We start from the raw sequence: 26,936 nt of genomic DNA on the forward strand, positions 1-26,936 counted from the left end.
CAATTATGGCCCCGCCCCTAATGAATAATTACCAACTGACCTCCACGAATATGTGGGCGTGGCTCCACGCTAGCCCCGCCCCCTCATTAATATTAATGAGCCCCGCTCTCAAAGCCGCCGCTGCCGCCGCCCCCAGCCCGGTGCCCCCCAATTCCAAACCCCAAATAAAAACCCGGAGCCCCCCCGGGAGCGCTTCCCCCGAGACCCCCCTGAACCCCCCGCGGCTCTGCAGAGACCCCTCCCCATTCCTGTCGCCATGTCGCGACCGCTGAGCGACGAGGATCGGCGGCGCCAGATCAGCGTGCGGGGGCTGGCGGGGCCCGAGAACGTGGGGGAGCTGAAGAAAAACTTCAACCGGCACCTGCACTTCACCCTGGTCAAGGATCGCAATGTCGCGACATCCCGCGATTATTACTTCGCGCTGGCTCACACCGTGCGCGACCACCTGGTGGGGCGCTGGCTGCGGACACAGCAGTACTACTACGAGAAGGACCCCAAGGTGGGGGTTGGGGGGGGCTGAGGGGGGGTCTGAGGGGGTCTGGGGGTTCCTGAGGGGGTCCTGAGGGGGTCTGAGGGGGTCTGAGGGGGTCTGGGGGCTGCAGATACAGCAATGCTACTACGAGAAGGACCCCAAGGTGGGGGTTGGGGGTCTTTGGGGGGGGTTCTGAGGGGGTCTGGGTGTTCCTGAGGGGGTCCTGAGAGGGTCTGGGGGGGTCTGGGGGCTGCAGACACAGCAGTACTACTACGAGAAGGACCCCAAGGTGGGGGTTGGGGGTCTTTGGGGGGGGTCTCTGGGGGGGGTTGGGGGGGTCCTGAGAGGGTCTGAGGGGTCCTGAGGGGGTTTGGGGGGGTCTGGGGGCTGCGGACACAGCAGTGCTACTACGAGAAGGACCCCAAGGTGGGGGTTGGGGGGTCTTTGGGGGGGTCTCCGGGGGTCCTGAGGAGGTTTGAGGGGGTCCTGAGAGAGTCTAGGGTGGTCTGCCGGGGTCCTGAGGGGTTTCAGGGGATCTGGGGGCTGCAGACCCAGCAGTACTACTACGAGAAGGACCCCAAGGTGAGGATTTGGGGGGTCTTTGGGGAGGTTTGAAAGGGTCTGCGGGGGTTTGAGGGGGTCCTGAGGGGGTCTGGGGGGTTCCTGAGGGGGTCCTGAGGAGGTTTGGGGGGATCCTGAGGGGGTCCTGAGAGGCTTTGGGGGGGTCTGAAAGGATCTGGGGGGGTTCTGGGGAGTCTGGGGGCTGCAGACCCAGCAGTGCAATCATGAGAAAGACCCCAAGGTGGGGTTTGGGGGGTCTTTGGGGGGGTCCTGAGAGAGTTTGGGGGGTCCTGAGGGGGTCCTGAGTGGCTCTGGGGGGGTCTCCGGGGTTCCTGAGAGGGTCTGGGGGCTGCAGACCCAGCAATGCAACCATGAGAAAGAGCCCAAGGTGGAGATTCGGGGGTCTTTGGGGAGGTTTGGGAGGGTCTCAGGGGGTTTGAGGGGGTCCTGAGTTGGTCCTGAGGGGCTTTGGGGGAGTCCTGAGAGGGTCTGGGGGGTCCTGAGGGGGTTTGGGGGGGTCTGGGGGCTGCAGACCCAACAGTACCACCGTGAGAAAGAGCCCAAGGTGGGGGGTTGGGGGATCCCTGGGGGTCTTTGGGGGATCCTGAGAAGGTTTAGGGGGTCCTGAGAGGGTTTAGGTGGGTCCTAGAGGGGTCTGGGGGCTTCACACCCAGCAGAGCGACCCCCAGGTGGGGAAAAGGGGGTCGGGGGGGGGTCCTGGAGGGGATTTGGGGGGTCCTGGAGGGGATTTGGGGGGTCCTGGGGGGGGCTCCGTGCCCAACAGAGAACGACCCCAATGCGGGGGGGTGTCACCAGGATTTTGGGGGGTGGGTTTGGGGTCTTTGCAGGTTTGTTAAGGTCCCGGGTGCAGATTTTGGGGGGACATTTTTGGGGGGACATTTCGGGGAGGGGGGGTCAGCACTGGGGGGGTTCCTCCCCTCCCCCCCCCCCCGGTTAAATTTATCCTGACCTTTCCCGCTGCCATTTAATCCCGACACCGGATAGGAGGGGGGGCGGCGGGGCTGGGGGGGGGCGATCTGGGGGTGTGGGGGTGGCCGTGACCCCCCCTGACCCCCCGAGACCCCCCCAAACCCCCCCTGAGCCCCCCGCCCCCTCCCCAGCGCATCTATTACCTGTCCCTGGAGTTCTACATGGGGCGCACCCTGACCAACACCATGGTCAACCTGGGGCTGCAGAGCAGCTGCGACGAGGCGCTCTACCAGGTCTGGGGGGGGCTGGGGAGGGGCTTGGGGGGTCCTGGGGAGGGTCCTGAGGGGGTTTGGGGGGGTCCTGAGGGGATCTGGGGGGGTCCTGAGGGGATTTTGGGGGGGTTTGGAGCGCTCCGGAGGGGCCGCGATGCGGGGCTGTCGCTGCGGGTGCGGCGGAATTTGGGGTGGGGGGACACGGGGGGGGGGCACAGAGGGGACACGAGGGGGTTTGGGGGGGTCGTGGGGGGATCCTAGGGGGGTTCTGAGGGGGTTTCGGGGGGTCATGGGGGAGTCCTGAGGGGATTTTGGGGGATTTTGGGGGGGTTTGGAGCGCTCCGGAGGGGCCGCGATGCGGGGCTGTCCCGGTGGGTGCGGCGGAATTTGGGGAGGGGGGATGGGATTGGATTGGGGAGGGGGACGGGGGGGTTTGGGGGGGTCGTGAGGGGATCCTGGGGAGGGTCCTGAGGGGATTTTCGGGGGGTCCTGAGGGGATTTTGGGGAGGACTGGGGGGGTTTGGAGCGTTCCGGAGGGGCGGCGGTGCGTGGCTGTGCCGGTGGGTGCGGCGGAATTTGGGGGGGTGGGATGGGATGGGATTGGGGAGGGGGACACGAGGGGGTTTAGGGGGGTCTTGAGGGGATCCTGGGGGGGTCCTGAGGGGATTTTCGGGGGGTCCTGAGGGGATTTTGGGGGGGATTGGGGGGGTTTGGAGCGCTCCGGAGGGGCCGCGAATGCGGGGCTGTGCCTGCGGGTGCGGCGGAATTTGGGGAGGGGGACACCGGAGGACACAGAGGGGACACGAGGGGACACAGAGGGGACACGAGGGGACACAGAGGGGACACGGGGGGTCTCTCGGGGGTCCTGGAGGTTTCGGGGTCCCTCCCAACCCCTCCCGTGGCCGCAGCTCGGGCTGGACATGGAGGAGCTGCAGGAGATCGAGGAGGACGCGGGGCTGGGAAACGGCGGCCTGGGGCGGCTGGCAGGTCAGGGGGGGGCTCGGTGTCCCCAGTGTCCCCTCGGTGTCCCCTGTGTCCCCTCGGTGTCCCCAGTGTCCCCTCGGTGTCCCCTCAGTGTCCCCAGTGTCCCCTCACTGTCCCCAGTGTCCCCAGACTGTCCTCAGTGTCCCCAATGTCCCCCCCGACCTCCGCGGTGTCCCCACGATGTCCCCAGTGTCCCCTCAGTGTCCCCAGTGTCCCCTGTGTCCCCACGATGTCCCCAGGGTCCCCCCTCCCCTCAGCCCCACCCTGGTCCCAGCCCCGCGATCCTGCTGCTCCCCCCATTGTCCCCACGGTGTCCCCACGGTGTCCCCAATGTCCCTACCGTGTCTCTCCAGTGTTCCCAAAGTCCCCAGTGTCCCCCTGTGTGTCCCCAATGTCCCCACACTGTCCCCAATGTCCCCAGTCCCCCTGTGTCCCCGTGTCCCCACACTGTCCCCAATCCCCCAATGTCCCCAATGTCCCCACATTGTCCCCGTGTCCCCCCGGTGGCCCAGTGTCCCCAGTCCCGCACTGTCCCCGTGGCCCCAATGTCCCCCGTGTCTCCACACTGTCCCTGTGTCCCCTCACTGTCCCCAATCCCCCAATGTCCCCACACTGTCCCCAATTCCCCTCTATCCCCACACTGTCTCTGTGTCCCCGTGTCCCCACTGTCCCCACGCTGTCCCAATGTCCCCACGCTGTCCCAATGTCCCCTCTGTCCCGAGCCTGTCCCAATGTCCCCGTGTCCCCACTCTGTCCCCGTGTCCCCAGCCTGTCCCCGTGTCGCCAATGTCCCCGTGTCCCCAATCCCCCAATATCCCCAACGTCCCAAATGTCCCCAATGTCCCCACACTGTCCCCAGTGTCCCCAATGTCCCCACACTGTCCCCAGTGTCCCCAACGTCCCCATTGTCCCCGTGTCCCCAATGTCCCCACACTGTCCCCGTGTCCCCAGCCTGCCCAATGTCCCCAATGTCCCCACACTGTCCCCAATGTCCCCGTGTCCCCAATGTCCCCAATGTCCCCAGTGTCCCCACACTGTCCCCAATGTCCCCAATGTCCCCAATGTCCCCAATGTCCCCACACTGTCCCCGTGTCCCCAATGTCCCCTCTGTCCCCTATGTCCCCAATGTCCCCTTTGTCCCCAATGTCCCCTGTGTCCCCTGTGTCCCCAGCCTGTTTCCTGGACTCCATGGCCACCCTGGGTCTCGCCGCCTACGGCTACGGGATCCGCTACGAGTTCGGGATCTTCAACCAGAAAATCGCGGGGGGGTGGCAGGTGAGGGGGGGCCGGGGGTCCTGGGGGGTCCTGGGGGGTCCCGGGGGGTCCTGAGGGGGTCGTGGGGAGGGTTGGGGGGTGCTGCGGTGTCCTGAGGGGGTTCTGGGGGCAGTTTCTGGGGGGGTTCTGGGCGGTTCTGGGGCGTCCTGAGGAGGTCTTGGGGAGGTCCCGGGGGTCTCTGGGGTTTTGGGGAGGGGTCCCGGTGGTCCCAGGGGTCTCTGTGGGGTTTTGAGGAGGGGTCCCGGGGGTCTCTGGTGGTCTCTGGGTTTCGAGAAGGGGTCCCTGTGTTTTGGGAGGGGTCTCTGTGTTTTGGGGAGGGATCCCAGCGGTCTCTGGGTTTTGGGGAGGGGTCCCGGGGGGTCTCTGGTTTTGGGGAGAGGTCTCTGATTTTGGGGAGGGGTCTCTGGGGGTCTCTGATTTTGGGGAGGGGTCCCTGAATTTGGGGAGGGGTCCCTGAATTTGGGGAGAGGTCTCTGGGGGTCCCTGTGTTTTGGGGAGGGGTCCCTGAATTTGGGGAGGGGTCCCTGAATTTGGGGAGTGGTCCCTGAATTTGGGGAGAGGTCTCTGGGGGTCTCTGTGTTTTGGGGAGAGGTCTCTGATTTTGGGGAGGGGTCCCGATGGTCCCGAGGGTCTCTGATTTTGGGGAGAGGTCTCTGTGTTTCGGGGAGAGCTCTCTGAATTTGGGGAGGGGTCTCTGTGTTTCGGGGAGAGTTCTCTGAATTTGGGGAGGGGTCTCCCGCAGGTGGAGGAGGCCGATGATTGGCTGCGGTTCGGGAACCCCTGGGAGAAGGCGCGGCCCGAGTACACGATCCCCGTGCACTTCTACGGGCGCGTGGAGCACGGGCCGGGCGGGGCCAGGTGGATGGACACGCAGGTGAGGGGGGGGGGGACAGGTGAGTGAGGGGACAGGTGAGCGGGGGGACAGGTGGGGACAGGTGGGGACAGGTGGGGACAGGTGGATGGACACGCAGGTGAGCGAGGGGCCAGGTGGATGGACACGCAGGTGAGCGAGGGGACAGGTGGGACAGGAGGGGACAGGTGAGTGAGGGGACAGGTGTGGAAGGGGACAGGTGGATGGACACGTAGGTGAGCGCAGGAGGGGACAGGTGAGCACAGGAGGGGACAGGTGAGGGAGGGGACAGGTGAGCACAGGTGGGGACAGGTGGATGGACACGCAGGTGAGCGAGGGGACAGGTGGGGACAGGTGAGTGAGGGGACAGGTGGGACACACGTGTGTGAGGGGACAGGTGAGATGTGGCTGGACACGCAGGTGAGGGAGGGGACAGGTGTGTGAGGGGACAGGTGGATGGACACGCAGGTGAGTGCAGGTGGGACACAGCTGAGTGAGGGGACAGGTGGGCACAGGTGGGAACAGGTGAGGTGTGGCTGGACACACAGGTGAGGGAGGGGGGGACACAGGTGTGTGAGGGGACAGGTGTGTGAGGGGACAGGTGTGTGAGGGGACAGGTGTGTGAGGGGACAGGTGTGTGACGGGACAGGTGGCTGGACACGCAGGTGAGTGCGGGTGGGGACAGGTGAGGGACAGGTGTGAGAACAGGGGGGCACAGGTGTGAGCACAGGTGAGTGAGGGGACAGGTGAGCACAGGTGTGAGAACAGGGGGGCACAGGTGACAATTACAGGTGTGTGAGGGTGTTTTGGGGGGGGTCCCTGTCTGTTTTGGGGTCCCTGTGAGTGTTTGGGGTCCCTGTGTATTTTGGGATCTGTTTCGGGGTCTCTGTGAGTTCTGGGATCCCCGTGTATTTTGGGGTCTGTTTTTGGGGTCCCCCTGTGTATTTTGGGGTCCCTGTGAGTTTCGGGGTCCCTGTGAGTTTTGGGGTCTGTTTTTGGTGTCCCTGGATCTGTTGTTGGAGTCCCTGTGTATTTTGGGATCTGTTTTTGGGGTCCCTGTGTCTGTTTTTGGGGTCCCTGTGTATTCTGGGGTCCCTGTGAGTTTTGGGGTCTGTCCTGGGGTCTGTTTTTGGGATCCCTGTGTCTGTTTTTGGGGTCCCTGTGAGTTTTCGGGGCTCCCCAGGTGGTGCTGGCCCTGCCCTACGACACCCCCGTGCCCGGGTACCGGAACAACACGGTGAACACGCTGCGCCTGTGGTCAGCGCGGGCCCCCAACGACTTCAACCTCAAGGACTGTGAGTGCCCGGCCCCAAATGCACCCTAAAAACCCCGAATAACCCCATCAATCCCGAATCCACACCTGGAACCCCAAATTCATCCCAAATCCACACCAAATGCACCCCAAAATGGACCCTAAAAACCCCAAATTCACCCCAAAACATCCAAATGCACCCTAAATCCACACCAGTGCAGCCCAAATAACCCAAATTCATCCCAAATCCACATCAATACAGCCCCAAATCCACACCAAATGCACCCCAGAACCCCAAATCCATCCCAAATAACCCCAAATTCATCAAAAATCGACCCCAAATCACCCCAAAGGCACCTCAAAAACCCCGAATCCACACCAAATGCACCCCCAAATGCAGCCCAAAAACCCCAAATACAGCACTGGAACCCCAAATCCACACCAAAACCCCAAATGCACCTCAAAAACTCCAAATCCATCCCGAATAACCCCAAATGCACCCCAAATAACCCAAATCCATCCCAAATTCACACCAAATGCACCCTCAAATCCACACCTGGAACCCCAAATCCACGCCCAGAACCCCCAAATCCACCCCAAATCCACCCCCAGAACCCCCAAATCCACCCCAAATCCACCCCCAGAACCTCCAAATCCGTCCCTGGAACCCCAAATCCACCTCAGATCCACCCCTGGAACCCCTAAATCCACATTAAAACCCCCAAATCCACACCAAATCCACCCCAAATCCACACCTGGAACCCCAAATCCACCCTTGGAACCCCCAGAACCCCCAAATCCATCCCTGGAACCCCAAATCCACCTCAGATCCACACCTGGAATCCCCAAATCAATACCTGGAACCCAAAATCCATCCCAAATCCACCCCCAGAACCCCCAAATCCACACCAAATCTACACCAGAACCCCCAAATCCACACTAAAACCCCCAAATCCACACCCAGAACCCCAAATCCTCCCCAAATCCACCCGAAATCACCCCAAATCCACCCCCAGAACCCCTAAATCCACCCCAAACCTCCCCCAGGGACCCCCAAACATCCCCCAGACCCCTTTAAGGAGCGCACCCCAAAACTTTCCCTCGCTCCCCAACAAACCTGGACCCCACCCCCAAACCTCGGGGGTCTCCCCCAACCCTCGGGGGTCTCCCCCAACCCTCGGGGGTCCCCCCGCCCCCCCTGAGCCCCTCTCCCCCCCAGTCAATGTCGGCGGGTACGTCCAGGCCGTGCTGGATCGGAACCTGGCCGAGAACATTTCCCGAGTGCTGTACCCCAACGACAACGTGAGAATTTGGGGAGGGGGCTGGGGGGGGGCTGGGACCCCCAAACCTGGCGGGGAAACCTCGGCTGGGGGGGCTGGGACCCAAAAACCGGGCGGGGAAACCTCCGAAATATCCCAAAAATGATGGGGGAGGGTCCAAAATACCCCAAAAATTATGGGGGAGGGTCCAAAAAACCCCAAAAATGGTGGGGGAGGGTCCAAAACACCCCAAAAATGATGGGGGAGGGTCCAAAATACCCCAAAAATTATGGGAGAGGGTCCAAAAAACCCCAAAAATGATGGGGGAGGGTCCAAAATACCCCAAAAATGATGGGGGACGGTCCTGGGGATCTTTATGGGAGGGTTTTGATGGGGGTACCCCCAGTTTTTAGGGGTTTGGGGCTTTTTTTGGGGGTCTCATGGGGGGCACCCCCAGGTTTTAAGAATCATGAGGATTTTTGGGGCTCTGTTTCGGGGTCTCACGGGTTGTACCCCCAGTTTTTAGGGGTTTGGGGGCTCTGTTTTGGGGTCTCACGGTGGGAGGACCCCCAGTTTTTGGAGGTAAAGGGATTTTTGGGGTTCTGTTTTGGGGTTTCATGGGTTGTACCCCCAGTTTTTATGAATCAGGAGGAATTCTGGGGCTCTGTTTTGGGGTCTCAGAGAGGTCACCCCCAGTTTTTGGAGGTAAAGGGATTTTTGGGGTTCTGTTTTGGGGTTTCATGGAGGATACCCCCAGATTTTAAAAATCAGGAAGAATTTTGGGGCTCTGTTTTGGGGTGTCACGGGGGCACCCCCAGTTTTTAAGAATCAGGAGGAATTTTGGGTTCTGTTTTGGGGTCTCACTTTGGGCACCCCCAGTTTTCATTAATCATGAGGATTTTTGGGCCTCTGTTTTGGGGTTTCATGGGGGCACCCCCTGTTTTTAGCAATCATGAGGAATTTTGGGCTCTATTTTGGGGTCTCACTTTGGGCACCCCCAGTTTTTAAGAATCAGGAGGAATTTTGGGGCTCTATTTCGGGGTCTCACAGGTTATACTCCCAGTTTTTAGGGATTTGGGGCTTTTTTTTTGGGGTCTCAGAGAGGTCACCCCCAGCTTTTCGAGGTAAAGGGATTTTTGGGTTCTGTTTCGGGGTCTCACTCGGGTCACCCCCAGTTTTTCGAGGGCAAGGAGCTGCGTTTGAAGCAGGAATATTTCGTGGTGGCCGCCACCCTCCACGACATCATCCGCCGCTTCAAATCCGCCAAGTTCGGCAGCCGGGACCCCGTGAGAACCAACTTCGAGAGTTTCCCGGACAAGGTGAACCCCAAATTCCCTCCTGAGCCCCCCAAAATCTCCGTGTGACCCCCCCTGACCCCCCCTGCCCCCCCAGGTCGCCATCCAGCTGAACGACACCCACCCCTCGCTGGCCATCCCCGAGCTGATGCGGATCCTGGTGGACGAGGAGAAGCTGGGATGGGATCAGGTGGGTGAGGGGGGGTCCCCAAAAAATCCATGGGTCGGGTGGGTTCTGCATTCCAAAAAAAAAATCAAACTCTAAAATGTCAAAAATTATCGATAATGTTGTTGTGGAAGGGATCACGGTGACAAAAATATTGAAAAAAAATCATCCAAGTTGTCTTAAAAAGTGATTTTGCCATCCAAAAAAACCCAAAAAAACAACAAAAATCAAACTTTGTAAAAAATCCAATTCCTAAAAATAAAAAAAATCTAAAAACGTACCAAAAAAATTCAAAACATAACATAAAAATCCAATTCCTGAAAATAAAAAAAATTTTAAAATCTACCCAAAAAATCCGATTCCTGAAAATAAAAAAAAAAATCTAAAAACCTACGAAAAAATATCAAAACATAACCAAAAAATATGATTGCTGAAAATAATAATAAAAAAAAATCCTATTAAAAAAAATCCAATTCCTAAAAATAAAATAACAAGACAAACATCAATTCCCCACTAAAATTATCAATAAAATCACCACCCATTAACAGAAGTTATCCCACGGAGATAAATATCACTACCACACCTGGTTTAACACCTGGCCCATTAACAAGAAATATTCCACGTAGATAAAAATCACTGCCACACCTTGTTTAACACCTGGCCCACTAACAAGTGATATCCTGTGTTGATAAAGATCACTACCCCTACTGTTTTAACACCTGACCAATTAACAAGAAATATCCCAAGCAGATAAAGATCACTGCCCCACCTGGTTTATAAAATATGGCCACTAACAGGTGATATTCCATGCAGATAAGGTCACTGCCCCATCTGGTTTAACACCTGACCCATTAACAGAAGTTATCCTGTGTAGATAAAGGTCACTGTCACACCTGGTTTTACACCTGGCCCATTAACAAGAAATATCCCACGTAGATAAAAAATCACTGCCACACCTGTTTTTTAACACCTGACCCATTAACAGAGGTTTTCCTGTGTAGATAAAGATCACTGTCACATCTGGTTTAACACCTGACTGATTAACAGGTGATATCCTGTGTTGATAAAGATCACTGCCCCACCTGTTTTAACACCTGACCAATTATCAAGAAATATCCCAAGCAGATAAAGATCACTGCCCCACCCGGTTTATATAATATGACCATTGACAGGTGATATTCCATGCAGATAAGGTCACTGCCACACCTGGTTTAACACCTGGCCCATTAACAGGAGATAACACATGTAGATAAGGGGCACAGCCACACCTGCTTTTTAACACCTGACCTATTAACAGGTGATATCCTGTGTTGATAAAGAACACTGCCACACCTGTTTTATTAAATATGGCCATTAACAGGTGATATACCATGGAGATAAAGATCACTGCCACACCTGGTTTAACCTTTGACCCATTAACAGGTGATATCCTGTGTAGATAAAGAACACAACCACATCTGTTTTTTAACACCTGACCTATTAACAGCAGATAACACATTAGATAAAGATCACTGCCACACCTGATTTATAAAATATTCCCATTAACAGCAGATATCTCAAGTAGATAAGGGTCACTACCACACTTGGTCTGCACACCTGACCGATTAACAGAAATTATCCCGTGTTGATAAGGGTCACTGCCACACCTGGTTTAACACCTGACCCATTAACAGAAGATAACACATGTAGATAAGGGTCACTGCCACACCTGGTTTAACACCTGACCCATTAACAGAAGATAACACGTGTTGATAAAGGTCACTGCCACACCTGGTTTATAAAATATTCCCATTAACAGGAGATATCCCACAGAGATAAGGGTCACTGCCACATCTGTTTTTTAACACCTGACCTATTAACAGCAGATAACACATTAGATAAAGATCACTGCCACACCTGGTCTGCACACCTGATCGATTAACAGAAATTATCCCGTGTTGATAAGGGTCACTGCCACACCTGGTTTAACACCTGGCCCATTAACAGGTGATATCCTGTGTTGATAAAGATCACTGCCACACCTGGTTTTACACCTGATCATTAACAAGAGATATCCCAAGTAGATAAGGGTCACTGCCACACCTGGTTTTTAACACCTGGCCCATTAACAGAAGTTATCCCATTAGATAAAGGTCACTGCCACACCTGGATTAACACCTGGCCCATTAACAGCAGATAACGCATGTAGATAAGGGTCAGAGATAAGGATCACTGCCCCACCTGGTTTTATACCTGGCCCATTAACAGCAGATAACACATACTGATAAAGGTCACTGCCACACCTGGTGACAAACAGACACTTTTGCTCACCTCCTCTATCACACCCCGAGGCGGGGTCTCACCCCGGGGGCTGTCCCCACGTGTCCCCCCCAGGCCTGGGACATCACGGTGCGCACCTGCGCCTACACCAACCACACGGTGCTGCCCGAGGCGCTGGAGCGCTGGCCCGTGCACCTGCTGGAGTCGCTGCTGCCGCGGCACCTGCAGCTCATCTACGAGATCAACCAGCGCTTCCTGGATGTGAGATGGGGTCTGGGGGCGTCTGGGGGCGTCTGGGGGGGTCTGGGGGGTTCCAGAGGGGTCTGGGGGCGTCTGGGGAGTCCGGGGGGGTCTGGGGGCGTCTGAGGGGGTCTGGGGGGTCCCGGGGGGGTCTGGGGGCGTCTGGGGGGTTCCAGAGGGGTCTGGGGGCGTCTGGGGGGTCTGGGGGGGGTCTGGGGGGTTCCAGAGGGGTCTGGGGGGTTCCAGAGGGGTCTGGGGGCGTCTGGGGGGTCTGGGGGGGTCCGGGGGGTCCGGGGGGGTCTGGGGGGTCTGGGGGGTTCCAGAGGGGTCTGGGGCGTCTGGGGGGGTCTGGGGGGTCTGGGGGGTCTGGGGGGGGTCTGGGGGGTCTGGGGAGGTCTGGGGGGTCGGGGGTGGGGGGGTAATGCTGAGTGGTTTGGGGATATGGGGGATAAAGGGGGTCCCTGACAGGTCAGTGTGGCAGCTCTGGGGGATTTTTGGGGGGTCTCTGGGGGTCCTGGAGGTGTCTCTGGAGGTGTCCTTGGGGGTCTCTGGGGGTGTCCTTGGGGTGTCCTTGAGGTGTCCCTGGGGGGGTCTCTGGGTGTCCTTGGGGGTCTCTGGGTGTCCCTGGGGTGTCTCTGTGTCTCCTCTGTCCCTGGGGTGTTCCTGGGGGGGGTCTTTGGATGTCTCTGGGTGTCCCCACTGTCCCTGGAGTGTCCCCTGGCCTGTCCCCTTTTACCCATTGTCCTTGGGGTGTCCCTGTGTGTGTCCCCCTGTCCCCACTGTCCCTGGGGGTGTCCCCAGCCTGTCCCCGTGTCCCCACTGTGCCATGTCCCCCAGCACGTGTACGTGCGGTTCCCGGGGGTCTCTGGGTATTCCTGGAGGTCTCTGGGGCTGTGTCCCCGTGTCCCCACTGTCCCCTGGGTGTCTCTGGCCTGTCCACGTGTCCCCACTGTCCCTGGGGGTCTCTGGGTGTCCCTGTCCCCGTGTCCCCACTGTCCCCATGTCCCCTGTCCCCAGCACGTGTACGCGCGGTTCCCAGGGGTCTTTGGGGGTGTCCCCGGGGTGTCCCCATTGTCCCCACTGTCCCCATTGTCCCATGTCCCCCAGCACGTGTACGCGCGGTTCGCGGGGGTCTCTGGGTGTCCCTGTCCCCGTGTCCCCATGTCCCCACTGTCCCCTGTCCTGTCCCCAGCACGTGTACGCGCGGTTCCTGGGGGGTCTCTGGGTGTCCCCACTGTCCCTGTGTCCCCGACCTGTCCCCGTGTCCCCACTGTCCCTGTCCCCGTGTCCCCATGTCCCCGTGTCCCCACTGTCCCTGGGACTGTGTCCCCATGTCCCCTGTCCCCCAGCACGTGTACGCGCGGTTCCCCGGGGGTCTCTGGGGATGTCCCCCGGCCTGTCCCCGTGTCCCCATGTCCCCATGTCCCTGTCCCCCCCAGCACGTGTACGCGCGGTTCCCGGGGGTGTCCCTGTCCCTGTCCCCATGTCCCCTGTCCTGTCCCCAGCACGTGTACGCGCGGTTCCCGGGGGTGTCCCTGTCCCTGTCCCCGTGTCCCCATGTCCCCCTGTCCCCTGTCCCCAGCACGTGTACGCGCGGTTCCCCGGGGACCTGGAGCGGCTGCGGCGGATGTCGCTGGTGGAGGAGGGCGCGGTGAAGCGAATCAACATGGCTCACCTGTGCATCGTGGGCTCGCACGCCGTCAACGGCGTGGCCGAGATCCACTCGCAGATCCTCAAGGACAGCGTGTACGGCCCCAAATCCCACGGATATCCCAAAATCCCTGACCCAAATATCCCAAAATCCTGACCCAAAATCCCACAGATATCCCAAAATCCCTGACCCAAATATCCCAAAATCCTGACCCAAAATCCCACAGATATCCCAAAATCCCTGACCCCAAATATCCCAAAATCCTGACCCAAAATCCCACAGATATCCCAAAATCCTGACACAGATATCCCAAAATCCTGACCCAAAATCCCACAGATATCCCAAAATCCCTGACCCCAAATATCCCAAAATCAATGACCCGAGATCCCACAGATATCCCAAAATCCTGACACCAAATATCCCAAATCCTCCAAAATCCTGACACCAAAATCCCACAGATATCCCAAAATCCTGACCCCAAATATCCCAAAATCAATGACCCCAGATCCCACAGATATCCCAAAATCCATGACCCAAATATCCCAAATCCTCCAAAATCCTGACACCAAAATCCCACAGATATCCCAAAATCCCTGACTCCAAATATCCCAAAATCCTGACCCAAAATCCCACAGATATCCCAAAATCCTGACCCCAAATATACCCAAATCCTCCAAAATCCTGACACCAAAATCCCACAGATATCCCAAAATCCCTGACCTCAAATATCCCAAAAATCCCTGACCCAAAACCCCCAAAATCCCTGACTCCAAATATCCCAAAATCCTGACCCCAAATATCCCAAAATCCCACAGATATCCCAAAATCCCTGACCCCAAATATCCCCAAATCCTGACCCCAAATATCCCAAAATCCTGACCCCAAATATCCCAAAATCAATGACCCCAAATCCCACAGATATCCCAAAATCCATTACCCAAATATCCCAAAATCCCTGACCCAGATATCCCAAAATCCTGACACCAAATCCTCCAAAATCCATGTCCCAAATCCTCCAAATGTCCCCAAATCCCTGACCCCAAATATCCCCCAAATCCCCAACCCCAAATCCCCCAAATGCCCAAAATCCCTGACCTCAAATCCTCCAAATCCATGAAGCCAAAATCCCCCAAATCCCTCAAAATTCTCTGACCCCAAAATCCATGACCCGAAATCCCCAAAATTCCTGACCCAAATCCCCCAAAATCTCTGATCCCAAATCCCCCAAATATTCCAAAAATCCCTGACCCCAATATCCCCCAAATATTCCAAAATCCCTGACCCAAATCCCCCAAAAATCCCCAAATTCCTGACCCCAAATCCCCCAAATATTCCAAAATCCCTGACCCAAATCCCCCAAAAAACCCAAATTCCTGGCCCCAAATATCCCAAAAATCCCCAAATTCCTGACCCCAAATCCCCCAAATCCCCAAATCCCCCCAGGTTCAAGGATTTCTACGAGCTGGAGCCCCACAAGTTCCAGAACAAAACCAACGGCATCACCCCGAGGCGCTGGCTGGTGATGTGCAACCCCGGCCTGGCCGAGGTCATCGCGCAGGTGAGCTCACCTGGGGTCACCTGGGGTCACCTGGGGTCATCTGGGGTCACCTGGGGTCACCTGGGATTACCTGGGATCACCTGGGCACACCTGGGATCATCTGGGGTTACCTGGGATACACCTGGGGTCACCTGGGGTCACCTGGGATACACCTGGGCACAGCTGGGGTTCACTTAGGGTCACCTGCGCACACCTGAGGTCACCTGGGGTCACCTGGGATATACCTGGGATACACCTGGGGTCACCTGGGATACACCTGGCACACCTGGGCTCATCTCAGGTCACCTGGGGTCACCTGGGATACACCTGGCACACCTGGGGTCACCTGGGGTCACCTGGGTCTTACCTGGGCACACCTGGGATCACCTGGGGTCATCTGGGGTCACCTGGGCACACCTGGGATACACCTGGGGTCACCTGGGGACATCTGGGGTCACCTGAGATCACCTGGGATTCTCCTGGGGTCACTTGGAATCACCTGGGATCACCTGGGATACACCTGGGCACACCTGGGCACACCTGGGCACACCTGGGATATACCTGGGATACACCTGGGGGTCATCTGTGGTCACCTGGACACACCTGGGATACACCTGGGATCACCTGGGGTCACCTGGGATCACCTGGGATCACCTGGGATCACCTGGGGTCACCTGGGATACACCTGGGGGTCACCTGGGCACACCTGGACACACCTTGGATACACCTGGAATACACCTGGGATACACGTGGGCACACCTGGGATCACCTGGGGTCACCTGGGGTCACCTGGGCACACCTGGGCACACCTGGGATCACCTGGGCACACCTGGGATCACCTGGGGTCACCTGGGGTACACCTGGCGCTCATCTGGAGTCACCTGAGGCCCACCTGAGCTCACTGGGCACACCTGGGCACACCTGGTATACACCTGAGCTCACCTGGCCTCACCTGGAGCTCACCTGAGCTCACCTGGCCTCACCTGGCCTCACCTGAGCTCACCTGGATATACTTGAGCTCACCTGGCCTCACCTGGGGCTCACCTGAGCTCACCTGGCCTCACCTGAGCTCACCTGTCCCCACCTGTCGGCCCCAGCGCATCGGGGAGGATTTCGTGTCCGACCTGGATCAGCTGCGGCGGCTCCGGGACTTCGTGGACGACGAAAGTTTCATCCGGGACGTGGCCACGGTCAAACAGGTGAGGGGGGGGAGGGGCAGGGGGGTCCTGGGGGGGGGTCAGCAGCCCCTCCCCCACCTCAGGTGTTCAGTGCACACCTGGGCCAGGTGTGGGGGGTGTGGCCGAGCCCTTTCTGGGGGGGCTCAGGGGGTCCCAGGGGGGCTTTGGGGCGTTCTGGGGGGTCCCAGGGAATCTCTGGGGGGGTCCCAAAATTCTCCAGGGGGGTCTCAGCAGCCCCTCCCCCACCTCAGGTGTTCAGGACTCACCTGGACCAGGTGTGGGGGTGTGGCCGAACCCTTTTTGGGGGGCTGGGGGGGTTTTGGGGGGGGGGTCCCGAGGTTCTGGGTGGGTTTTGGGGGGTCCCGAGGGGGCTCAGGGAATCCCGAGGGGGATTTGGGGGTCCCGAGGGGGGTCCCAAAATTCTCCAGGGGGGGCTCAGCAGCCCCTCCCCCACCTCAGGTGTTCAGGACTCACCTGGACCAGGTGTGGGGAGTGGGGTTGAACCCTTTTTGGGGGGCTGGGTGGATTTTGGGGGGGGTCCCGATATTCTGGGTCAGTTTTGGGGAAGGGTCTCGAGGTTCTGGGTGGATTTTGGGGGGGGTCCCGAGTTGTTGGATGGATTTTGGGGGGGTCCCGGTGTTCTGGGTGGGTTTTGAGGGGGGGTCCCGAGGTGCTGGGTGGGTTTTGGGGGGCTGGGGGGATTTTAGGGGAGGGTCCCGAGGTGTTGGGTGGATTTTGGGGGGTCGCGAGTTGTTGGATGGATTTTGGGGGGGGTCCCGAGGTTCTGGGTGAGTTTTGGGGAGGGGTCCCGAGGTTCTGGGTCAGTTTTGGGGGAGGGTCTCGAGGTTCTGGGTGGATTTTGGGGGGGTCCCGAGGTTCTGTGTGGGTTTTGAGGGGGGTCCCGAGTTGTTGAATGGATTTTGGGGGGGGGTCCCGAGGTTCTGGGTGAGTTTTGGGGAGGGGTCCCGAGGTTCTGGGTCAGTTTTTGGGGGGGGTCCCGAGGTTCTGGGTGGATTTTGGGCGGTGGTCCCGAGATTCTGGGTGGGTTTTGGGGGTTCTCAAGGGGCTCAGGTGATGCCGGCCGAGCCCCTCACCCATTTTTTTTGCGCCCCCTCCCCAATTCAGGAGAACAAGGCCAAGTTCGCCGCGTACCTGGAGAAGGTGTCGGGGCTGCGCATCAACCCCGCCTCGCTCTTCGACGTGCAGGTGAAGCGGATCCACGAGTACAAGCGGCAGCTGCTCAACTGCCTGCACATCATCACCCTCTACAACCGTGAGTGGGGGTCCCCAGAGCCCCCCGAGACCCCTCCCCACCTGGGGAGACCCCCCCGAAACTCCCCAAAATCCCCTGAGAAAACACGAAACAAACCCGGCCCCTGGGACCCCCCTGGATCCCCCCAAATCCCCAAATCATCATCCCACATCATCGCGCTCTACAACCGTGAGTGGGGGTCCCCAAAGCCCCCCGAGACCCCTCCCCACCTGGGGAGACCCCCCCGAAATCCCCCAAAATCCCTCAAAATTCCCTGAGAAAACACGAAACAAACTCGGCCTCTGGGACCCCCTGGATCCCCCAAACCCCCAAATCCCCAAATCCCCCCAAATGCCTCAATCCCTGCCCATCATCCCGCTCTACAACCGTGAGTGGGGGTCCCCAAAGCCCCTCGAGACCCCTCCCCACTCGGAGAGACCCCCCCGAAATCCCCCAAATCCCCCCAAAATTCCCTGAGAAAAACCGGACTGGGATCCGGCCCCTGAGACCCCCTGGATCCCCCCAAATCCCCAAATCATCATCCCACATCATCGTCCTCTACAGCCGTGAGTGGGGGTCCCCAAAGCCCCCCGAGACCCCTCCCCACTCGGGGAGACCCCCCCCAAAAATCCCCAAAATTTCCTGAGAAAACACGAACCAAACCCAGCCCCTGAGACCCCCCTGTATCCCCCAAAATTCCTCCCCAGGACCCCCCAAAATGCCCCAAAATTTCCCTGGGACCCCCCCAAAATGCCCCAAAATTTCCCTGGGACCCCCGAAAATTGCCTCAAATCCTTCTGGGACCCCTCCCCAAAATCCCACAAATTTCCCTGGGACCCTCAAAATTTCCCTGGGACCCCCCCAAAATCCTCCTGGGACCCCCAAATCCTCCTGGGACCCCCCAAAAATGCCCCAAAATTTCCCTGGGAGCCCCAGAATCCTCCCCAGGACCCCTCAAAATCCCCCTGGGATCCCCAAAATTTCCTGGAACGCCCCCAAAATCCCCCCCAGGACCCCCCAAAACGGCCCCGAGCCCCTCGGGGACCCCTCCCACATTTGGGGGGGGCTGTCCCTTGACTCCCCCCCCCCCCCCAATTTTGGGGTCTCCCCGAATTTCAGGGATCAAGAAGGACCCCGGGAAACCGTTCGTGCCCCGAACCATCATGATCGGGGGCAAGGTGAGGGATTTTGGGGAAAATTTGGGAATTTTGGAGTTTCTGGGGGGGTTTTGGGGATTTTTTGGGTTTTTGGGGCATTTTTTGGGGGGGTTTTGGCGATTTTTTGGGTGAGTTTTTTTCATTTTTAGGGTTTTTTTAGGGTTATTTTGGGCAATTTGGGGTAATTTGGGGGGTGGGTTTTGTTTGGGTTTTTGGGGTGTTTTTTTGGGGGGTTTGGGGTTTTTTGGGGGGTTTTTGATGGGTTTTGTTGTTTTTTGGGGGGTTTGGGTGTGGTTTGAGGGGTTTGGGGGTTTTTGGGAGGGTTTTTTGGGGGGATTTTTGGGTTTTTCTGGGGTTTGAGTGTTTTGGGGTCTCTGGGGGGGCGGTTCCTTGACGGTTTTGGGGTCTCTGAGGGCGATCCCTGAGTGGTTTTTGAGGTCCCTGAGTGTTTTTGGGGGTCCCTGAGGGTTTTGGGGTCTCTGTTTTGGGATCCCTGAGTGTTTTCGGGGCGGGTTTTTTTTTTTCTGGGGTGTCCCTGAGTGTTTTTGGGGGTCCCTCGGTGTTTTTAGGGATCCCTGACGGTTTTGGGGTCTCTGTTTTGGGGTTCCTGAGTGTTTTTGGAGTGGTTTTTTTTTTTTCTGGAGGGGTCCCTGAGTGTTTTTTGGGGTCCCTGAGAGTTTTGGGGTGGGTTTGTTTTTCTGAGTGGGTGTCTGAGTGTTTTTGGGGGGGGTCCCTGAGTGTTTTTGGGGTCTCTGAGGGTCTTGGGGTCTCTGTTTTGAGGTCCCTGAGTGTTTTTGGGGTGGGTTTTTTTTTCTGGGGGGGTCCCTGACTGTTTTTGGGGTGCCCAGGCCGCCCCCGGGTACCACATGGCCAAGATGATCATCCGCCTGGTGACGGCCATCGGCGACGTGGTCAACCAGGACCCGGCCGTGGGCGATCGCCTGAAGGTTCTGTTCCTGGAGAACTACCGGGTGTCGCTGGCCGAGAAGGGTGGGTACCCCAAAAACCCCAAACCCCAAAATCCCTGAGCCCTTGAACCCCCAAAACCCCCTTTAAACCCACCCCAAAAACTCCTGAACCCGCCCCGAAATCCCCAATTCCCTGCGGGTTCTGTTCCTGGAGAATTACCGGGTGTCGCTGGCCGAGAAGGGTGGGCACCCCAAAAACCCCAAAAACCCCTGAACCCCAAAATCCTGAACCCCAAAATCCCTGAGCCCTTGAACTCCCAAAACCCCCTTTAAACCCGCCCCAAAATCCCCAATTCCCCTCGAGTTCTGTTCCTGGAGAATTACCGGGTGTCGCTGGCCGAGAAGGGTGGGCACCCCAAAAACCCCAAAAACCCCTGAACCCCAAAATGCTGAACCCCAAAAACCCCAAAAACCTGAACCCCTGCACCCCAAAAACCCCCAAAACTGCAAAATCCCCTTCTGAACCTGCCCTGAAATCCCCAATTCCCTGCGGGTTCTGTTCCTGGAGAACTACTGGGTGTCGCTGACCGAGAAGGGTGGGCACCCCAAAAACCCCAAAAAACCCTGAACCCCAAAATCCTGAACCCATGAACCCCCAAAATCCCCCTTTAAACCCGCCCCAAAATCCCCCGAACCTGCCCCGAAATCCCCAATCCCCCGCGGGTTCTGTTCCTGGAGAACTACCGGGTGTCGCTGGCTGAGAAGGGTGGGCACCCCAAAAACCCCTGAACCCCAAAAACCCCAAAAACCCCAAAAACCTGAATCCCTGAAGCCCAAAATCCCCTGAACCAGCCCCAAAATCCCCAATTCCCCCTGGGTTCTGTTCCTGGAGAATTACCGGGTGTCGCTGGCCGAGAAGGGTGGGCACCCCAAAAACCCCAAACCCCAAAATCCCGAACCCCAAAAACCCCAAAAACCTGAACCCCTGCACCCCAAAAACCCCCAAAACTGCAAAATCCCCCTCTGAACCCGCCCCGAAATCCCCCGAACCCGCCCCAAAATCCCCAATTCCCTGCGGGTTCTGTTCCTGGAGAATTACCGGGTGTCGCTGGCCGAGAAGGGTGGGCACCCCAAAAACCCCAAAAAACCCTGAACCCCAAAATCCCTGAGCCCTTGAACCCCCAAAATCCCCTTTAAACCCACCCCAAAAACTCCTGAACCCGCCCCAAAATCCCCAATCCTCCACGGGTTCTGTTCCTGGAGAATTACCGGGTGTCACTGGCCGAGAAGGGTGCGCACCCCAAAAACCCCAAAAAACCCTGAACCCCAAAACCCCGAACCGCAAAAACCCCAAAAACCCCGAAATCCCCCTCTGAACCCGCCCCAAAATCCCCTGAATCTGCCCCGAAATCCCCAATCCCCCCCGGGTTCTGTTCCTGGAGAACTACCGGGTGTCGCTGGCCGAGAAGGGTAGGCACCCCAAAAACCCTGAACCCCAAAAACCCCAAACCCCAAAAACCCCCGAAATCCTGAACCCCAAAAACCCCAAACCCCCGAAATTCTGAACCCCTGAACCCCCAAAAACCCAAAACACCCCTCTGAACCTGCCCCAAAATCCCCTGAACCACCCCAAAATCCCCAATCCCCCGCGGGTTCTGTTCCTGGAGAACTACCGGGTGTCGCTGGCCGAGAAGGGTGGGCACCTCAAAAACCCCAAACCCCGAAATCCCTGAGCCCCTGAACCCCAAAAACCCCGAACCCCAAAAACCCCAAACCCCAAAAACCCCAAAATCCTGAACCCCTGAACCCCCCAACACCCAAAATCCCCCTCTGGACCCCCCCCCCAAAATCCCAAACCCCCCTCGGGTTCTGTTCCTGGAGAATTACCGAGAGGGGTCAGCACCCCAAAAACCCCTGAACCCCAAAATTCTGAACCCCAAAAACCCCAATATCCCCCGATATACACCGATATCCCCCAGATATCCCCTGATATCCCCTGATATCCCCCAATATAACCCCAATATCCCCCCGATATCCCCCAGAAATCACCCCAAAACCCCTGATATCGCCCGATATAACCCCAAAACCCCGATATAACCACAATATCGCCCCGATATCCCCCAATATTCCCTGATATAACCCAGATATTCCCCGATATCCCCCGATATAACCCAAATATCCCCCAATATCCCTCCGATTTCCCCTCGATTTCCCCCAATATACACCGATATCCCCTGATATCCCCCGAATATCCCCTGATATAACCCCAATATCCCCCAATATGACCCCGATATCCCCTGATATCCCCCGATATCCCCTGATTTCCCCCAATACCCCCCGATATCCCCCCAATACCCCCCGATATCCCCCCAATACCCCCCAATATCCCACGATATAACCCCAATATCCCGTGATATAACCCCGATATCCCCCAATATCCCGTGATATAACCCCGATATACCCTGATATCCCCCGATATACCCCGATATCCCGTGATATAACCCCGATATCCACTGATATCCCCCCGATATCCCCCCCCCGCGCCCCCCCGCAGTGATCCCGGCCGCCGACCTGTCGGAGCAGATCTCCACGGCGGGCACGGAGGCGTCGGGCACGGGGAACATGAAGTTCATGCTGAACGGGGCGCTGACCATCGGCACCATGGACGGCGCCAACGTGGAGATGGCGCAGGAGGCGGGCGAGGAGAATCTCTTCATCTTCGGCATGAGGGTGCCCGACGTGGAGGAGCTGGACAGGAAGGGGTGAGGGCTGGGGGTGGGGGGACCCCCAGAGTGACCCCTCAGGGTGGCCCAGTGACCCCTCAGGGTGACCAGTGACGCCTCATGGCACACAGTGACCTCTCATGGTGGCCCAGTGACCACCCTGGTACCCAGTGACCCCTCATGGTGACCAGTGACCATCCCGTGGCGCCCAGTGACCCCTCATGATGACCCAGTGACCCCTCATGGTGGCCCAGTAACCAGTCCGTGGTGACCCAGTGACCCCTCATGGTGGTCCAGTGACCACCCTGGTACACAGTGACCATCCTGTACCCAGTGACCCTTCATGGCACCCAGTGACCCCTCAGGGTGGCCCAGTGACCCCTCATGGTGACCCAGTGACCCCTCAGGGTGACCCAGGGACTCCTCAGGGTGACCCAGTGACCACCCTGGTACCCAGTGACCCCTCAGGGTGACCCAGGGACTCCTCAGGGTGACCCAGTGACCACTCTGGTACCCAGTGACCCCTCAGGGTGACCCAGTGACCACCCTGGTACACAGTGACCCCTCAGGGTGGCCCAGTGACCCCTCAGGGTGGCCCAGTGACCACCCTGGTACACAGTGACCCCTCAGGGTGACCCAGTGACCACCCTGGTACACAGTGACCCCTCAGGGTGGCCCAGTGACCCCTCAGGGTGGCCCAGTGACCACCCTGGTACACAGTGACCATCCTGTACCCAGTGACCCTTCATGGTGGCCCAGTGACAACCCCATGGCATCCAGTGACCGTCCCATGGTGCCCAGTGACCCCTCATGGTGGCCCAGTGACCATCCTGTGGTGACCCAATGACCCTTCATGGTGGCCGAGTGACCACCCTGGTATACCCAGTGACCCCTCATGGTGACCCAGTGACCACCCCTCATGGTGGCCGAGTGACCATCCCGTGGTGGCCCAGTGACCCCTCATGGTGACCAGTGACCCCTCATGGTGACCCAGGGACTCCTCATGGTGGCCCAGTGACCATCCCATGGCACACACTGGCCCCTCATGGCACGCAGTGACCACCCCGTGGTGCCCAATGACCACCTTGGTGCCCATTGACAACCCTATGGTACCCAGTGACTGTCCTGTGGTGGCCCAGTGACCCCTCATGGTGACCCAGTGACCTGTCATGGCAACCACTGACCCCTCAGGGTACCCAGTGACCACTCCATGGTGGCCCAGTGACCCCTCAGGGTGGCCGAGGGACCACCCTGGTACCCAGTGACCACCTTGGTACCCAGTGACCACTCCATGGTGGCCCGGTGACTCCTCGTGGTGGCCCAGTGACCCCTCAGGGTGACCAATGACCCCTCATGGTGGCCAGTGACCACCTTGGCACCCAGTGACCCCTCATGGTGACCCAGGGACTCCTCATGGTGACCCAGGGACCACCCTGGTACACAGTGACCACCCCATGGCACCCAATGACCCCTCATGGCACACAGTGACCCCTCATGGCAGCCACTGACCCCTCAGGGTGGCCCAGTGACCCCTCATGGCACCCAGTGGCCACCCTGGTAGACAGTGACCACTCCATGGTGGCCCTGTGTCCAGCCTGTGGTGGCCCAGTGATCCCTCATGGTGGCCCAATGACCCTTCATGGTGGCCCAGTGACGGGCCTGTGGTGGCCCAGTGACTCCTCGTGGCACACAATGACCACTCCATGGCACCCAGTGACCACTCCATGGTGGCCCAGTAATCAACCTGTAGTGGCCCAGTGACCACCTCAAACCTCTCCAAAACCCCTCAGGACCCCCAAGGACCCCCCCCAAATCCCCCAAATCCCCCCAGGTACCGCGCCCAGGAGTTCTACGACCGCCTGCCCGAGCTCCGCCAGGCCGTGGACCAGCTCAGCTGCGGCTTCTTCAGCCCCCGCCAGCCCGACCTGTTCCGCGACATCGTCAACATGCTCATGAATCACGACAGGTCGCGATAGGAGCGCTGCGGGGCGGGGCTGTCGCGATAGAGGGGGCGGGGAGGGGAGGGGGGCAGCCGGGAGGGTCCATGGGAGATGGAGGGTGGGGGTGGGGAGGGGGTAGTGAGGGATATCGGGGTTAATGTCGCGATATCGGGGTTAATATGGCGATATCGGGGTTCATATGGCGATAGCGGGGTTAATATCGCAATATTGGGGTTTATATAGTGATATCGGGGTTCATATTGTGATATCAGGGTTAATATCGTGATATCGGGGTTTATATTATGATATCGGTGTTAATATTACAATATCGGGGTTAATATTGCGATATCAGGGTTAATATAGTGATATCGGGGCTCATATCGCGATATCGGGGTCCATATCGCGATATCGGGGTTAATATAGTGATATCGGGGTCCATATCGCGATATTGGGGTTAATATAGTGATATCGGGGTCCATATCGCGATATCAGGGTTCGTTTCCCCCCCCAGGTTTAAGGTGTTCGCGGATTACGAGGCGTACGTGAAGTGCCAGGAGAAAGTCAGCGCCCTCTACAAGGTGGGGACCCCTCCCCAAAATGGGGACCCCTCCCCCAAAAATCATTCCCTGAGGGACCCCCAAAGAGACCCAAGGGACCCCTCCCCAAAAAGGGACCCCGAACCCAAAGGGACCCTCCCCAAAATCCCGGCCAGGTTTTGAGGGGGGGTCCCCAAAATCCTGGAGGGGGGGCACAGAGGGGTTGGAGGGGGTCCCCAAAACCCCACAGGGATAAATGGGGGGAGGGGTCCCAGGTGTTGTGGGGGGGTCCCAGGTGTTGGGGAGGGGTCCCAGGTGTTGGGGGGGGGTCTCAGATGTTGGGGGGGTCTAGGACAGGCGGGGATCCCCAAAATCCCACAGAGATAAATGGGGGGTGGTCCCAGGTGTTGGGGGGGCCTGGAACAAGCGGGGTGACCCCAAAACCCCACAGGGATAAATGGGGGGAGGGGGTCCCAGGTGTTTGGGGAGGGGTCTCAGATGTTGGGGGGGGGTCTGAAACAAGCGGGGAGACCCCAAAACCCCACAGAGATAAATGGGGGGGTCCCAGGTGTTGGGGGGGGGGTCCCAGCTGTTTGGGGAGGGTCCCAGCTGTTTGGGGAGGGGTCTCAGATGTTCGGGAAGGGGTCCCAGGTGTTGGGGGGGGTTCCAAGTATTGGGGAGGGGTCCCAGATATTGGGGAGGGGTCCCAGCTGTTTGGGGAGGGTCCCAGCTGTTTGGGGAGGGGTCCCAGCTGTTTGGGGGGTGGTCCCAGGTGTTGGGGAGGGGTCCCAGGTGTTGGGAGGGGGTCCCAGATATTGGGGAGGGGTCCCAGGTGTTTGGGGAGGGGTCCCAGCTGTTTGGGGGGCGGTCTGGAACAAACGCGAGATCCCCAAAACCCCCCAGAGATAAACGGGGGGGGGGAGGGCACAGAGCGCTCCGGGGGTGTCCGGGAGGAGCCGGGCGGGGTCTGGGGGCTCATTTTGGAGACCCCTCCCCACCGTGACCCCTCCCCACCCCCGGGACCCCTCCCCAGAACCCGCGGGAATGGACCCGCACCGTGATCCGGAACGTGGCGGCCGCGGGGAAGTTCTCGAGTGACCGCACGATCGCTCAGTACGCGCGGGAGATCTGGGGCTGCGAGCCCAGCCGGCAGCGCATCCCCGCGCCCGACGACCCCCGAGTGTGAGGGGGACCCCTCCCCAAAAATGGGGATCCCCCTCGGAACAACGGAGACCCCCCCCCAAATAACGGAGACCTGCCCAATAACGAGGATCCCCCCCGATAACAGAGACCCCCCTTGAATAAAGAGGAATCCCCCAATAACGGAGACCCCCCCCCGAATAACTGGGACCCCCCCAGTAGCGGAGACCCCTCCCCAATAACGGAGACCACCCGGAACAACGGAGACCCCCTGGAATAATGGAGACCCCCCCCAGAATAAAGGGAATCCCCCGAATAATGGAAAACGCCCCTGGAATAACAGAGACCCCTCCCAAGAATAACGGGACCCCCCCCCAGAATAACGGGAACCCCCAAATAACGGAGACCCCCCCCCGGAATAACAGAGACCCCCCCCAAATAACGGAGAACCTCCCAATAACAGAGACCCCCTCCGGAATAACAGAGACCCCTCCCCAGAATAACGGGAAACCCCAAAAATAACGAGGACACCCCCCGGAACAACGGAGACCCCCCCCAAAAATAACGGGGAACCCCCCGAAATAACAGAGACCCCCCGATAACGGGACCTCCCGATAACGGAGACCCCCCCCCAATAAAGGGGACACCGTCCCCCCGAACTCTCCTGTACGGGGCACCCAAAATGCCCCAAATTCGCCCCAAATTCGGGCCAAATTCACCTCAAATTGATCCCAAATTCGCGCCAAATTCGCCCCAAAATCACCCGAAATTCCCCCCAAATTCTCCCCAAAATTCGCACCCAAATTCCCCTCAAAATTCGCCCCAATTCTCCCCAAATTCCCCTCAAATTGACCCCAAATTCCCCCCAAATTCCTCCCAAATTCGCCCCAAATTCTCCCCGGCAATTCAATCCTCGCCCCCCTCCTGAGAATTTTGGGGAACCCACCCTGGGAATCCCCCCGGGACCCCCAAAAACGACACCCCCGACCCCCCCCCAAATCCAAATTATAATTTGGGGAGGGGTCCCCAACTGTCCCGGGCGGTTTTGGGTGTTTTTAATTTTATTTGGGGCGGGGGTCTCCCCTCTCCCTCCTCGTCG

The 26,936-nt window shown here is 58.5% G+C and overlaps 1 protein-coding gene across 1 annotated transcript; it reads left to right on the forward strand.

The window, feature by feature from the left end:
• The first annotated feature begins 215 nt into the window (after positions 1-215).
• PYGM (glycogen phosphorylase, muscle associated) lies at positions 216-26,085 on the forward strand. Its single transcript, XM_033083565.1, has 20 exons — positions 216-499; positions 2,155-2,256; positions 3,144-3,222; positions 4,391-4,494; positions 5,237-5,368; positions 6,528-6,639; positions 7,816-7,898; positions 9,031-9,174; positions 9,248-9,340; positions 11,690-11,836; positions 13,398-13,561; positions 14,910-15,024; positions 16,101-16,202; positions 17,307-17,454; positions 18,553-18,611; positions 19,439-19,580; positions 22,053-22,260; positions 24,053-24,187; positions 24,673-24,739; positions 25,731-26,085. The coding sequence occupies exons 1-20, from the start codon at positions 257-259 to the stop codon at positions 25,881-25,883; spliced, it is 2,532 nt and encodes an 843-aa protein (XP_032939456.1). The 5' UTR covers positions 216-256; the 3' UTR covers positions 25,884-26,085.
• The last annotated feature ends 851 nt before the right edge of the window (positions 26,086-26,936 follow it).

This window comes from Catharus ustulatus, chromosome 32, assembly GCF_009819885.2.
Source record: "Catharus ustulatus isolate bCatUst1 chromosome 32, bCatUst1.pri.v2, whole genome shotgun sequence".
In the NCBI taxonomy this organism is placed as follows: Eukaryota; Metazoa; Chordata; class Aves; order Passeriformes; family Turdidae; genus Catharus; species Catharus ustulatus.